At 36.8% G+C, this 16,770-nt stretch overlaps 1 protein-coding gene across 2 annotated transcripts in view; it reads right to left on the reverse strand.

Annotated features, from left to right (window-relative positions):
• The window catches only part of NOX3 (NADPH oxidase 3), a 44,784-nt gene extending 34,454 nt beyond the window's left edge, over positions 1-10,330 (reverse strand). The window contains exons 1-4 of one of the 2 annotated variants that reach the window (XM_068677167.1): positions 10,286-10,330; positions 9,520-9,615; positions 9,199-9,305; positions 7,323-7,414 (exon numbers count right to left, since the gene is read on the reverse strand). In XM_068677167.1, the coding sequence (XP_068533268.1) occupies positions 7,323-7,414; positions 9,199-9,305; positions 9,520-9,615; positions 10,286-10,330 (340 nt within the window). Of the gene's footprint in view, positions 1-7,322; positions 7,415-9,194; positions 9,306-9,519; positions 9,616-10,285 lie in introns of both variants that reach the window. The other variant, XM_068677168.1, reaches the window with a different exon arrangement.
• Between the last annotated feature and the right edge of the window lie 6,440 nt (positions 10,331-16,770).

Raw genomic sequence — 16,770 nt, forward strand, 5'->3', positions numbered from 1 at the left:
AAAGACCTGCTTTTAAATCCTTCCTATATCTAACTAAGAGTAGGAACTTAAACCAAAGCACCTAGTCACCAGGTTCACTGGTTATTCTCTTGTGAGCCATTTCTGAAGAAACCCTTAATAAAAATAATCACCTATTTATTGTCATCCCAAATGAATATCCTGAGCATCCACAATACAACATCAAGCCCCCATTTTTTTCTGAATCTTTGTTCCAGTGAATAATGAATTCACACAAACTAGAATAGCTTCAGCAGTGTGTAGACTGAATCCGAAAAGGTGTAAACTGCACAGATATAAAATGAGACTGGAAATTAGAAGACAAGTTCAAGCCATCACAGGAATGAAACTCTAAAATAACCTTTCAATAAACTGGATAATGGGATCAAGCAATCTAAGAAGCTTTTAGGCTCATTTTATAAAATAAAGTATGTGACGTGACTACCAGCATTAAAGGGTATTGGGCTTGGTGACCCAGCATGTCCTGTGTACATCATTATGTATTAGGCATTGCATGTAAAACAGCCTGGCCACCACCAGGCTTGAGGTGCTTGCTGCAGCCATGCCCTCGGTATGCTGGAAGATTGCATGAGACCACAAACAGGGAGGGAGACGTGCGGATGCAGACTGTCAGAACCCAAATGCCTGAGAGGCTCCAAGCTGCAGGGTTTAGGTGGCAGCTGTGTGGGGGCTGTGGCAATCTGTTCCCAAGAGTACAACTGATATATAAGCAGTATATAAACATTGTTTATGTATTTAAGCGTAACAGCATTTTTAAATGCAGAGTGGGGAGGAAGGAGTTGTTCCTACGTGGAGCTCCTTTCTGAACAGATGTTTTGGCCTGGTAAGGATGTTATCAGATCCAGCTGGAAGGGAACCAACTCATTGCTTGATGCAGACCCGATTTCTCTGACATCTGAAAAAGCTCACTTGGAAGATGGGATTGAAGTTGTGGAGCTCTATGCTGCTTGTAGTCCTGTACCTGAAAATGGTAAGGAGTAGAAAAAAATTCCAAGGTTGGGAAGCCCTGACAGTGAATCTCTGAGTGGACTTCCATCAAGGAGTTTTATCTTGGCATCTGCAAGTGATTAGTGGAGGAATCAGTAATGGTACTTGTACTTCTTGTTCCCTGTTCCTGCAGGATGGGCTTTATAACTCTGGCATAGTGTAAATAGTCACCACAGCCTTGAGACAACATGAATTTCACATAGTTGTGATCCAAAGCATTGTCTTTCCAAGGGCTCCCTTCAGCAAATAAACTGCAGGTTTTGGACTTATTCACTTAAGAATAGAAACATTGACTAGATTTGGAGGTTTGAATCTGTGTTCATAATATGATATATTTTCTTTTGCCTTCAAAATATCTAAATCTATGAAGAATGGATATTACACATTGTGAAGTCTTCATGCAAAATGAACACATTTCTGTTGTTTAAAAAGCTGCCAAATTGTGCACTTTCCTCAAACTGCAGTGATGTCTAGTCACATCAGCAGAGACAGAAAACTCTGTGTTACCTCCTACATGTTGAGTGCCTAAAGTGAGATGAAGTGGTACTTTCTTCCTGAACAATAGAGGTCCATGATTCTTAACAAAGAATTTGTAATCCTGCACAAAATAATTTTATTTATTTATATAAATAAATAATAAAATCCTGTGGGCTGAATAGATATCACTTCCCAAGAAGGTCTCTACCTAAGATATATGGAAAGTTAATCATGTTGTGACTTATCCCTGGAAGAAGAAATCTGTTATCTGCTCCTTAACCTAGCACAATATTTCTGTAGGCTATTAAAAGACACGGTTTTACTTTTTTATTATTATTTTTTCTTTTTTTTTTCTTTTTTTTTTTTTTTTCTTTTTCCCAGCTGCATATTGTTCTGCTTTACTGTCAATGAAAACATCATCCTACACTCTTCTTAGGGACTTACCCCATTTCCCTTCTGAGGAATATTCTCTCAAACTTTCATCTGTCAGGTAGAGGGTATTGCAAGTGTGGAAGACTTATGGAATGAACAGGATAAGCCTTGTCTGCAACCTACATGTATTCTGTAGAAGCTATTGATGTATAGAATATAACGATATAATGAAAAATATTAATATTCAAGCTAATGTACTGAATATATTGGTTTACTTCAATCACACATGATCTTAAATTTTGCCTTGAGTGTCATTAGATTAATATTTCTGGTGTTGTTTTTTGTGCTGCGAGGAAAAAATGATTCAGTCTAAAAGTGAATTATAGTTGAATGGTAAGAGTAATGCGAAGATCTAATTCCATTTTCAATGTGGTTCATTTAGTATACAATAATTGTAACAGACTAAAAAATCTGGCACTGAATGCATTGCCATTAACTAAAATATTTTACTTCCCAAAAGTATACTTTCTGAAGGTCCTTTGCATCTGCAGTGTATAGAAATTACCAAGTAATTCCAAAACTAATATGCAAATTTCTGAAATCTGAGTTTACAGCATTTTTTTTGTCTTTGTGTGTGCGTGTGCATTTTTTTTTTCCTGCACTGCTTAGATAAGCTAATCATGAGAGCAGAGTGTCAGGTACTACATCTTAGGATTTTCAGTTCAATGTTTTCCACATTCTGCATGACTAACTATAAAGTACAGAATAAATCATGTAATCATTTAAACAAAGTTTTGTTGTTGTTTTTTTTTTTTTTTTTTTTTTTTTTTTTTATCAGTGCATGAAGACTGAAAGATTTCAACTGTTGTTTTTAACATCTGGAACCTCTGAAGCACTTAACATGCATTAATTTGTATTTGACCCTGAGATGTTCTATGCAGTCCACCTCTGAGATCAAATAAAAGGTTTTATTGGAAAGAGTGGGGGAGGGAAAGTGTTGCTATTAGAGCATGGTGTTTACTGTACATATTCTTAAATACAAAGAGAAGTAATTAAATTATCTTGAAAGTCTGGTCAATTTAGCTAGTCTTATTCAGCCAATTGTGCCTTCAGTGAAGCATGCACAACTCTCATTGAACCAAACAGAAATTGCATGTGTTTATCTGAGGACAACATTTCTCTCTGTCATTTTCTGCATGCCTGTACAGGATAGTAATCAAAATGAAGCTTGCTGCTAGCAGTTAAATGTTTTGGTTAACCAGCCCATCATGGTCAAAGGGTCAGATCCTGGCCTTTATGACCACAGTGAAGAGACCAGCTCTGCAGGAACTTAAGACAAGCACAGGCAATTCTGCCCCTGACCAAAACTGTAGTCTTTTGAAACTCAGTGCCTTATGCCATTTCTGGTTACAGACAACATTTAATTCAGCTTTGTGCTGTCTTTGTGGATCAAAAAAGTATTGATTATGTTAAAAGTACATGAGTGACCACACATGAACTTGCATTAGATTTTTATTTTTTAATGGTTGTAAACATCAAACGAGAGCTTGACTTGGACTGGTTTTTATCTTAGCTGGAAGCTTATAATCTTTAGTATATTTTTCTTCCTAGTATTTGCACTAGGTCTAGAGCTAAACAATCTGACTGAAAACAAACAAACAAACAAACAAAACCACAACAACAACAACAACAACACAATGGAAATTTGATTTTCTGCAATTTCTGGAAGCACAATACTGAGATATCAGCTAAACCTCCTTTGAAGATAAGAGTCTATTTTCCTGAAAATTTCCTAGTTTACACAAAAAAATATATTACTCAGATCACCAGAGCCCTCTACATAGGAATCACTATCAAACAATGGCTAAAAATTGAAAGGTTTCCTATTTATTTTTATTTTTTAATTGTAGATAGTTAAGATCTTGTCAGAAGACAAACACATCTGGTATCACTGTATTTCTGTCTGCATTTAGCGGATTTTTAAAGAAAAATGTAGTATGGGAATTTCTAAGGAACAGGAACCACCATTTGAAACAGACAAACTACAAAGAAACCTTCTGTCCTTCCCCTATTTTCCCTTAGTTGCTTAAGCATTATTCGTTTCATAATTCAAACACTGTTGCAGCAATATATCTGTATAACCTTTCTACAAGCACCAAAACAATACAAGGAATTGATTGTTCTTCAAAACATGCACTGTATGCCAAAGTAAAAAAAAAAAAAGTTCCCCCAACAGTGCTGGCTTCATAAAATGTATAAGTATACTTTCTTATGACAGTGACAAAACAGTGAGAAAAAGGAGTTGTACAAAATGTCATTTACTATCTCTTGTAGATATCTTTAGGTTCAGTTTGTTGTCTCTCAACCGCAAAATCCCTTTTTGAATTAGAAAGTACAGAATGATTTGCACTCATCAGACTGAGTGCATGAAACAATGATTTTATTCTAGCAGAATTACAGGTCCATAAGGAAGATTTATTAGTGGGTGAATAACTCCCAGACAGCTCTTATCATAGACAGGCATGCAGGATGCAGGAAGCCAAACTAAGCAGAATTCCCTTTACTGAATTTTCAACGATGCCCTTGATTATAGATAGCATTGTTTACCCTCTCTTCCCTCCAACTTTCCTCTTCCACTAGTCTCCAATTATATCCCTTTATGACCTGACCAATTAAAGCCCGATCTTGACTTTGTATTAGAGTTGATGAAAAATTAAAGATACAGATGTACTTTTTCCAAGGCCACGCACACCTCAGCTGAGCTGGCTGACTGCTAGAAGCCAGACAATACTAACGTCATGCTGACTATTTTTAGCACGCTATTGAATAAATATGCTGGAATAACACCACCTGGCAAGCTGAGATGAATGCATGTTACTTTAACAATAAAGAAGTCTACAATTTTATATTGTGAGGATAAGCTTACTGATCTGATCTGCAAATTGGTTTAACTTGCTGCCACATTTAAGCTATTGATCATACAGGGTAGAACACACACTTAACTAAGAATTACTAAATTGCAATAGTCTAATAGGAGTTGACTATGCTTCTGTCTAACAAAAGGCAATATTGGTAGTGCCTGGATAAATAATGTGTCAGCTGAGAAAAAAATAGCATCTACTTATACATCAATTTAATATTGTTACATTTTTTTAAAAGGGACTCGACATACTTGTGGGTACCTCTTTTCTCTGAAAGAACGAATGCTGGTTTTCTTTCACAATAGATTGATTTATTATTAATGTAGATTGATTTATTATTATTATCATTATTTTTAATAGATTTGAAATTTATTTTGGACAACTGAGCTTCTGGTCATTCTTTAACCAAGGCTATCTTGGTGTCATGATGTGGTGTTTTCCCAGACAAGATACTTGTTTTCAATGTATCCATTAGAGAAACATGAGTTCATGAGTTGTCTTTTTTTTCATCAAATTTCCCTGTATTTGGTTTTCTTCCTCAATTATCTCATCAACTATTTGTCCATTTTATATTTTGGAAAAAAATAACACAAGCAAGCAAGCAAACAAACAAACAAAACAACCAAAAACTACTAATTCAATTTCTCTCTAGAGAGTAACTAAATTAAATAGTGGTGTTTTCTGACATTTTATATGAACTCTGTTTTGTTGTTGTTGTTTTTGTTTGTTTGCTGGATTGTTTTTTCTTGGAAATACTGAGGCTATAATGTAATCACCTTTCTGATAGACTTACACTTCCAAAACTGTCCATCGTAGTGCAATAACAAACATTTTTATATGAATGTAAAAAAACAAAGTAAAAACCAAAACAAACAAACAAACACACACACACACACACACACAGAACATAAAGGCTTTGACTGTGCAGTTTTGCTTTCTTTTTGGAGCATGACAAATTATACACCAAGTAGAAGCTGGTTAATTTACATTCCTGGGTTGATTTGTTAATTAGAGAAGCAATGTTGCATTCTGTAGGAATCTGCTATATGCCGAAACTGAATTCTGATAGATGAATGGACATGACAGATAAGTAAATCATCATAATGTACTATAGGATGCACATTTTCATCCTCCAACCTTCCCCTCCGAATCCTTTAATGCTGCATACAAAGGCCAAATTTTAGCTGTTGGTTCCTGATAACAATCCTGATGCCAGACTCTTGTCTCTCTACATGGAGATATTGACTGTCCATATATGCAAAGGAAAGAAACCCCTAAATACAGAATGAAAAGAATATTGGGACCAAGATCCACCTGATAGCCCGGGGGTAGAACTTTTACCCTCCAATGTATTATGATTGTAAATAATCCTGATTAACTCCCATGTCTTCTTCACTTTTTCTAAGACAACAATGCTGTCTGACCTAAATACCTCTCCACCTCTATGTGCTTATGTCCTTCTTACGTTGCCATTTGCTCTTTCTTCTCTGCATATTGCTCTTTCCCATGCTATCACCTGTTCCCCATATGCAGTCTAAATTCCTCCAAACTTCAGTCCTGTTCAGGTATTTTAACCATTTATGGAACAGGAGAGTACTGTGTCTTCTTCCCAGCCAGGTGAATGAACATCTGTAGATGAATAGTCACAAGAACAAGCAGGACAGAAAACTTCAGATCTCAAAATACAGGTTTTGCTTCATAGGGGCAATGAGTTCCCTTTACCCGTAACCTATTTTTAAAAAATATTTAGGAATGTAATATTTTTGAGACAGTTGCTTGCCTCAAAGTCAGACAAAATGTATTACCTGAATGGAAAGTTATAGAAGAGGATGCAGCAGTGGACAGATGAACAATGTGACTTTTAAACACCATTTCCTTAGGAATTCAGACTATAATGCAATTTCATCCACCCAAACATTTGTTCATGGGGATTTAGTGTAAGTTACTTACACCAGATATTAAGAACATACAAGCTGGTTGCATTAGCTAAAGGGCAACTAGTAGTTACTGTCCAAATTGAAAGTTTATTTGTAATCAAACTTTTCTCCTGGAAAATAAAAGAAAAGAAAAAAGAAAAGAAAAGAAAAGAAAAGAAAAGAAAAGAAAAGAAAAGAAAAGAAAAGAAAAGAAAAGAAAAGAAAAGAAAAGAAAAGAAAAGAAAAGAAAAGAAAAGAAAAGAAAAGAAAAGAAAAGAAAAGAAAAGAAAAGAAAAGAAAAGAAAAGAAAAGAAAGAAAAGAAAAGAAAAGAAAGAAAAGAAAAGAAAAGAAAAGAAAAGAAAAGAAAAGAAAAGAAAAGAAAAGAAAAGAAAAGAAAAGAAAAGAAAAGAAAAGAAAAGAAAAGAAAAGAAAAGAAAAGAAAAGAAAAAGAGAAAAAAGGTTACAAATCATTAATCAGCTGGGACTCCAGCACCTGTTTAAATTTGCAGTCACCAAATGATTGCACTAAAATAGCACACATCAGAGCAGATGGGGACTACAGAATCACTGTGAAATTCAAAACAGTTCAAAGGCAAAGAAGAACAACAAAGTAAAATAAAGAAAGCTTACTTGCATTTACAGATATTCCATAGGCAACCATCTTGTGAAATATGATGTTTTTGTCAAGCTGTCTCCTCAGTGCTCCTCCACAGCACTTAGTGAAAAAGCAAAAGTTGTTTTATACCATTCCTATTACTACTTTCAACTCACATTCTGGAGAGGAGAACAGAGGAGTTCAGTATATTTTAAAATCTAATGTTGAAGGAATTTGGTGGAAGTTCTGATTCAATCTTTGGGGTTTAAGTGTGTGTTTTCAGCTTAGTAACACTCCATGTTTTCTTAAAACTATTCAGTCTATGAGGGGCTCAAAATCAGGTTGGGCAAAACTCTGCTGCTTTTCTGTGTGACATTTATGTGTTTTATTTAGGTTGACAACTCGTTTGTTGGCATAAAAACACAAGACCTAGCTGCGTGCATAACTAGGCTGGGCCACCACTGCTTGCAAGCTCAGAACTTACAATGAAAGCATTCTTGCTGCTTTCAGGAAATGCAGACCCTAGGATGGTGAGCCTGTCTAGACCTCGGGTGTTTGCATGCTTGTTCATTACTGAGCCATATTTCCATTACAGGATGTGCTGGATGTTGGCATGCTGGTGGGTAGCTGAGTGGCTCTGCACAGAACCCACCTGGGGCCAGGGTGGGCTGCAGTGAGCCAAAGCTAACATGCTCTGCTGGAGCCTGGACAGCACTGGCGGGCCTAACTCAACTTCTGAGGTGTGTGCTGGCTGTCTGGATTGCTCATTTGGCCTGGCAAATTTCCATGCCAAAGATCCTGATATGTATGATCCTGATCCACGTTGCTTCCCAACTAACAAATCATCCAAAGATTTGGAGCACGTGGGATGGCAATGACTTTTGGAAGGTCATTGGATCAAGCCCTGAGCTGACTGTGCTGGAGCCAGTCAAGTTGCTTCCTACCAAAGGCAGAATATTGTTCAGAAAATCAAAATTTTAATCATCTGTGAGAGGAGTTCCAGTTCTCCAAGTTCTTAAACAGCATTTAAGTGAGCATGGAAATATTTTGTAATTCACAAACTGAAGTCCAGGAAGATTTTTTTTTCTTAAATTCTCAGCTCTTACACTCAAAAAATTATAAAACAGTATGAATTCTCAACCCCTAAAGACCATTTGAAATGTAACAGCGCTCTGAAGAAAAAAACAAACAAACACATAAAAAAACTGAAAATAATAACAAACTTACAGTAGAATAAATTAATGCTATGATTTCTAAATTCCAATTGTTCTTTGAGTCAGGAAGTGATCAGTGATTTTTTACCTAAACTTGTGGTATTGGAATTGCTGTGACTGTAATAGTTCACTGCAAGCTGAAGCTATAGCTAGTAGAGATAAAGCCATAAGTATTTCCTATGTGTAATGCTGAGGTTAATGTAAATGCCTCTAAGCAGATGACAACTCAATTACAAATACTCATGTTTACAAGAAGGGAAGACCTGAATGGTGGCCACTCAGTCAAAAGGGTTTAAACATGTTCCTTATTATCCTTGTGACACATTTATCTGTACATTTCCTCTTACTGATTTTCACTTTGCAGTTACACAGGATACTCATGATGGATACATATTGTCTCCATTTGTCCGAGTTGCATTCTTATGTTTGTAGCTCCTCACTTTTCACTTCATGACACCATGCTATGCAGTGGCTGCCAAAATCACTGTTGCATTCAGTGCTGTGTTAAATAAGCCATTTGTTTCTCCTCGGTCATGAATACTGACAATATAAATGGTAATAGCTAGGCAACAATGTACAAACTTGTCTATCAAAAATTAAAGTTCCTTGGAAATTGTTTGATATGGACAATATTGCTGAACTACAGAAGTAAAAAGGGGAGGATAATATGTCTATATGAGAAATGGTACTTACAATGTTTGCTCCTCTTAAGAATGAAATAAGATTTCTGCTGACTGGTAACAGGATTAGCATGCAGTTAAAATTAAGGCACATTGCAGAAGCTCTTGCCCACGCCAGCGTTGACTGTATATATAACATTATAAAGAAATTAGATTGCAAGTTTGGTACAGTAAGAAAAAAAAAAAAAGAAAAGGAAATACTACAGTAACATAATACTTTTATATGTGAAAATTACTGTTGAAGCATCAAAAAAATACTATCATGAAAACTGTGAATAAAATCAGACTATGCATACATTCTTCTTGTGGAGCACTTTAACAATCAAATTAGTACTTACTCCCAGCATAATCCGTGTATAAGTGTAAGCATCTTCGTCTTCATACCAATAGAAGGTATCAATAAACAAATATAAATTCAATCCCAGCCACACCAACTACAAAGCAGACAGGCTGCAGATTAGTGACATTTAGAGTATTTTTAATGCATATAAAACTGGTTATGGTTATAGTTTGAAAAGTATCTGAGAGATACTTCAAAATCAGTGTGCAATGCAGCTCTTGATCACACATGATAGAAATCACAAATGCCTGCTGGAATGAGGTTATCTTAGCAAATGCAGGATTATAGCCCTATCCCCACATCCCCAACAGAGGATATAGATGACATTTACTGTGTGGTGGTAAACTTGATCTTAAACACAGAGCTTAGTCTGGTCTCCAAAAAGGCAATAAAAGCTAAAATTAAAGAATTCCAGAAATGGAGGGAGTTAGGAGCTAAGGAAATTCCTTTCTCTGCCCCCCATGCATTCACCAAAGCCTCTGAAAATGATACAGAATATAATTGAATCACAATTCCAAACCCCAGTTGCCTTTATCTGAGGAGTAATGTATATGGACTTAGAAATAATTAAAAATAAAACAGTAAGACTTTAAATTGTTTTTAAGACTAGTTATAAAAAGGCTGCTGAATATTTTATAGCAAGTTTTACATTTAGCTTGGGAGTATTACTGTAAGCAAACCATAAAATGTCTTTAAACAAGCTTAAAATATTTATATATATCCAATTATTTTTTTCTTTTCTTTTTAATACTAAAAATACTCACTAATAACAGGACCGAGAGTTTTTCATTCAAAATCCAACATGCCATCCTGAGTGCCTCTTCCTATGCTATGAGCAGCTGACTCTTGCCTTGTAGTGTAACCTGAGTTCTCCATCCATTCCTCAGGCTTTTCTACTAACTCCTCTTGTCTTTAGGTTTTAATAAGCACCTACTGGGAGCAGGAGCTCTCTAGGAATTTTCTAATTAAGGACTCCGCGACAAGAGCAAATCACCCAAATGATGTGTCTTGTGACCTGTGTAAATAAAATGCTGGTCATTGTCCAGTCCTTCTCAAAGTTATTTCTCAGCAAATGAGAGATGCTGTCACTAAATTGTCCTCTTGTACTGATATTGTCTTGTTTGCTTTTTCTTTCCTTTCACTTTTTTTTTTTTTTTTCAGTTTGAGCAGAATATCACAGTTTTTCATGATTTGTCTTCTAATTTAGTAGAAATGAGAGTATCCTGTATTTGTGCATTACTGTACTCAGAACTGCTAAAAAACCCCAACCAACCAACCAAAAAAACAAACACACCACACAACAAAACAAACTTGGAGATGGCAAAGTCACCCAGTCAGGAGTCAGGAATTGTCAGAATAAAGGGTGCCCCTGTAACATTCATCTGGATTTCTTGTGACTATGGTAATGTTAAAATGCATGATAGTTTTTCATTCAGTTGACTGCAATGAAAAATACGCAGTTACTTTCTCCTATTACTCTTTGGTGTAAGGACACAAATTCTGCTTCCTTCCCTCTCTTCTAGGAGGAGAGAAACAACAAGTAATTTCCTCCCAGGCTTCCCTGTCAAGCCTCACAAACTTCAGTTGCCTTCATCCATTATCTATGAGGTAAGAGGAAGATGCCTACTTCAGAGGTCTGAGTACAGAGGGATTAGGAAAGCTGTGTCCCTTTCTCACATGTGTGGCTAAAGCAGCCTGGCAGGTGGCTCTTCATGTGCTCCTGACCCTGCTCCCACAATTTCTCTGCTGATGTGGCTTTGGCAGCACTTAAGGTACTCAGGAAATACAAGCCTCTTCCAAATGCAATACACAAATACTGTCCAGGGCTAGAGTTTACTCGTTTTTCCAGGATTTGTTTTTATTTACAAAACCAGATGTTTCTGTTCCGCCAAGTTTGTACTGAGGATGTTCAGCTATTTTCTTCTCCTCAGAGGTTTGTTCCAGCAAGGATTTAATGAGCCACCTGCAAAAATGGGTGAGGAGATCTCAGTATCTATCAGGAAGATCAAAACCTTTTGACAGGTCAGTTTATCAGAGAATAAGGTTAGTCTGTGCATGACTTTTTAGGAGGTGGTTATTTGAATGGCCAGCACCATAATTTGATTCATTGTGAAGAACACATTTTCTGATTTTCCTTTGCTAAGAAAGAATAATAATTTAGTGCCTTTTCTTCCCTTCTCCGGAGGGGAATCCCTTCCCCTCGGCTCTGCTTATATTGTGGAACTGACAGCAGCTGATCTTACTGGGGGAAGGAAGCTGAGGTTTCTCCCCCAGGCTGCTTTCAAATGTGGTCAACAGCCTCTGCAGGAAGGCCCTGACCTGGTCTTAGCTCCTCTTCTGCCCTGTCCTGATGAGTGATCTGCATTTGCCCTTGGACCCCTTCCCCGAAGCTATGCAAACTCTGCCTGTGATCTCCTTCCTTACCCAGTAACACCATTTCCTTGAGGCCTTCCTGACTTGACCCCAAAGACCTTTTGGTGACAATATAGTTTAAAATCATTATTTTTATTTTTATTATTTTCAATTCAGTTGCTATTAAGCTCATCTACTTTTTAAACTAGCACTAATGACAAATATGAGTTACCAGAACCGTGGAAACATGATTATGAATATTTCGATTACAAGCATTTACAATAAATTTATTTTCAGCTTTATTTTTCCTAGATAGCATAATTATGAATTCTTTATCAATAAATTTTTGTGACAAGCCATGTGCATTATTTGGCCATTGCCTATTATGTGACTTGATAGAGGCTATTCCCCAAACCACCCTCTTTATAGTAGCTTTGATAACGCAGAAGTTAACAAGATAACAAGTATTGCTGTATTTCTCAGAGGTCAGAAGAAAAGGAAATAAGGGAGAATGGAAGAAGAACGTGTAGAGAGTGAGGAGAAATACTAGTAAGGTCAGATGCCAATTTTAACTACTTTAAAAAAAGAGGAGGGAAAAAAAAAAAAAAAAAAAAAAAAAAAAAGCTATCTGGATTAGCTACACTTCAAAGGGAAATGCTGCACTGCGATGTTCTGCTTTGAAGTTCAGCCGATCCAGACAGCAATTTTCTAAAATGAGTCAAAACTGGCATCTGAAATAGATTTTTTTTCTGAGTACAGCAGATTCATATGCTGGTTTAGGCTCCAAAATTTGTCTGGATCAGCAGCTGTACTTCAAAGCAGCACATCTCAGTACAGCATTAGACTTTGAAGTGCATGTGGTCCAGATGCCAGTGCTCTTAAAGGAGCCGATGAATCAATCGCACTTTATTTTTTGTCTGTTGAAACAGCTATGTTTTTTCTCATATATAATGATAACGTGTGTGGTCTTCAGTATGGTATCTATCAATAAAAACATAATGCTAAAACAAAAACACTTTATTGCTTCATTTTCTACAAAGGAACTGGTCATCATCATTTTATTATACTGATTTGTGGTTATCTTAGCCAATTTCTAGCACAAACTGTTCAGACAAGACTCAAGAAAGGATATTTTATTGATTAAAGAAATAGCTGTGTTTCATTTCTATATTGTTTTATCGTTATCATGAGATAAAACTGTCCTAAAAAGTATATAGAATAAGGATGAAAACAGGTTTGTTCTGGCAGACTGGGGAAAAAGCAATGATGGGCATGCTAACTTCCCATGGAAGACAAGCAACTCTGTCATTAGCTTTGAAAGGTCAGTTTTTGCATGGAAAGAGGTTTATGAGGTGCTGAATTCTTCCATTTAACTATCTCAACATTAATGTCAATGTTTATATCAATTACTGCTACAGATCTGTATTGCAGTTAGTTCTGTTTGACAGCAATCTCTGTCTGAGGTTGTTAGTAATTTTTTTAAAGTACTTTCAACAGTGCTTGCCCTTTACAAGACAAATTAATTATTATCATGAGACTGTATGCATATACCTATATGTATTTCATTTTGCTAGGCTGTCCTAATTTTACTATTAGATATGCATGCCTTGTTTCTCAAAGGCAAAAAAATTTCAGTTGACTCTGAACTCTGCTGTAGACCTTTCATAGTTTTCTTTGTGTTCTTGTCTTTATGTCTGTTAGTAACCTCAAGGAATTCAATGAACATCACTATGCTACATAAAGAGGTGGATAAATATAAACAGGTAAACAAGTGACCCAGAGGATCAGGGTGCTCTAATTTTGCAGACCTTCTAACAATCATGCATGCTGGTTGTATCAGAGTGTATTAGACTCACTTTGTATTAGAGTATACCAAATGAGGATTTGGGTTCTCTAATTGTTACATTATGGTTATAAAATATTTCCTTATAATGTCTAGGAAGTGAGAGGGATATTTGTCTTCACTGAATGGTGAAGGAGCTGAACAATACAATTGATAAACCATTCAACTTTTGTGGAGAGATGGAAGCTCTTGAAACTACAGTGCAAATTTTTCCTTTTAAAATAGTTTTGTTTGTTTGTTTGCTTGCTTGCTTTTCTTTTAGAGACAATTCTGAAGGAACAGAGGCCAAGGTTCAGGTTTGGTTATTCTTCCGTGCTCTAACTCCAGCTTTGTAAAAGGAACTTATTGAATATCTATAAACAGTGACTGAGTGACTAGTAAGAGAAAAACAGCTACATCATTTTTAGAGATTTTCTTATAGTTTTTTTAAGTGCATCATTAATGTTAATAGATTTTTTTTTTTTAATGAACTTCCATTACAGATGAGGAAACTGTTTTGGAGTTTGAGTGCATTCAAAAAATCCCTAAAGCTGTAAAAGCCTAAATAATATTAGACTCAGCAGTGTTGAAGATTCAAAAATCATCAGATTCTTCTAAAATTTATGAAATTAAAAAGGATAGTGTGGATTTTGGGGAGACAGTGATGAGTAAGGAGACTTCAAGAGCATATGGCCCCTCATTTGCAGCTTTTTTTCAGTAACAATATGTTTAATTTTTAATAAAAAGCATGAGTTTTATTAAAAATCTTGGCCCAAAAAGTAGGATTGAAAAGAAAATAAATGCAATTATCAAAACACTTGTGATACAACTGCCAGAATTAACAATGATATAGTAGATTTTGTACTTGTGGTTATCTCTCTACTCTGCTTATGACCAATTGCCTGGAGCAGGGCCCCAAGAATTTCTTAATTTCTAAAACTTGCTTTTGTGGAACACAACTAAAAGATATTTATGTCCATAAGCAAGGACTATGTCTACAAGCCATTTTGTGCATTTGTTACAATGCACCACATTGGTTACAATGCACAAAATCGAAAGTCTTCTGTCTTTGTGCAGAAAAGAACAAAGTCCTTTAAAAGGAGGAAACAGCTTTTTGTGATAGGTCCAGCTCCTTTTGAATTCCATGAGCCAATGGAATATAATGGATATGCAGGTGTGGTTCCTATCACTGTGTTATTGGACCTGATACTGGTGTCGAGGCTACCTCAAATGAAGGGCAGTGCCTGGACTGGCAACTGCAGGTTACATCATATACACTCAGGGGAATCAAGATAAGGAGCTGAAACAATAAAAAATAAGGGATCTGCAATTAAAATCAAACGTCATGTTGGAGGCTAAAAGGAAGATTGTCACTGACCAGTCTGGGAACCACTATTGCTACTATCATTTATACAGGGCAGCCCCAATGCTGAGTCTTTCCAGAAGCTGGCAGAGTTTATCAATGAGAAATTGTTTAACAGCTTTAGCTTGGGAGATAATCAGTTCCCAGCCAAGTAATATTAATATTTGAATCCAAATCTTCTATCTCTCAAGGGACTTCTTTATTACCATGCTCACACTGTAATCAAAATATATTCAGGAGTAATTTCAGATGTTCAAAAGCTATTTGTTTCAATAAGTGCCAAAATCTCCCAGCTCTTGACTGTACATCTCCAGAAATAGAGCATCCTACCTTCCTAATTATATGTGTAAAATGTTGGTTTTCCCACAAGAGCTGTTTTCCAGCTTAATAAAACAAAACAACCTCTCAAAGAAGCAGAAATCTTGTGAAAAAAAAAAAAAAAAAAAAAAAAAGAAGAGAGAGAGAGATGTCCATGGGTTATGCAGACGGATTTTCGCTTTAGACGTAGACGGATTTTCCCTTTAGCTCTTTTGTAGGTAGCAAGCTGTAGAAAAGAGGTTAAAAATGAAGTGAGAAATGGGAAGAACGAGGAGCAAGAAAAAAAAAAAAAAGAGATGACAGTAATATCCATGTTTTCTCTTGTGTCACAGACTTGAAAAATCCCATAATAGAGAAGATATTTTTCATCTGGCCTTGTTCCAACAGAGCACAACTAGTCTGTGCATCAGCTGGCCTTTCTCCAGCTTTTCATCTCCTGTACCAGGTGCAACTACTAAGTCCATTGATCTGCAGCCCATGACACTTTTTTTGCAGGACTGTGTTCACAGGATCCCACTTATAGGTGCAGGCTCTGCCAGGCTGAGGATTACCCAGGGTAAGGGATAAGCGAGGGCATAGCCCTGGCAGGTGGGGTGACGGAGGGGGGTGATGTTCCCCCCATCCATACACACCTTTTCATGTGGGGTGAGCAGCTGTGTTTTACATCCTACACTACGTGACATTGGCTGGAGGGAGAGTGGGACAGTGCCCTGAGATGAACAAGTTGCTGGCAGAGTGACATGGGGGTGTTGCTCCCTTATGTTAGAAGGAAAGCAGAGACACTTGAGCTCACCACAGCTCAGAGTAGCTGCAAGGAGAAGGGAAGCCGGAGACCAGGATGAGTGGGGACTGTGCTGCTGTTGGATGTAGGGTGGCAAGGGTTAGTAGGGCAGCTGAATCTGCAGGGGACATGGACTAGGCGGAAGGCTGCCAGCTGGTTATTCACTTCCTCCAGAGCAAAAATTCCCCTGCACTGCTGCACATGCATAATGCTTTTCATGCTCTCCAGTGCTGACCAGGTTGCTCAGCTTGCAGCACACAGTCACTTCTCATACATGTATTTTCCTCTCACACACCCTAACCTTATCACAGCAGCAACACTAACCCTCCCTTACACCATTCTTGTACATCCAAGCTGCCATTCCAACTAACATGGCAAAATACACATATCTTCCTGCTTCTGAGGGAAAAGCCTTCTCCTTTCAAAGCTAAGCCTCAAACTTAGTTCAAGCACTTTAGTTATTTGATCTGACGTCTTGCTATAGCAGGCCTTCTCCAATGCAGCAGGGTTCTAGGCTTCATTTTTATACAGGCAGTAATTCCGGTTTTTCTCAGAGAATTAAAAAGTAGTAGAGTATAATATTCTTATCAAAAGGGCTAAGAAATGAAAAATG

This window comes from Anas acuta, chromosome 3 (assembly GCF_963932015.1).
Source record: "Anas acuta chromosome 3, bAnaAcu1.1, whole genome shotgun sequence".
Classification (NCBI taxonomy): Eukaryota; Metazoa; Chordata; class Aves; order Anseriformes; family Anatidae; genus Anas; species Anas acuta.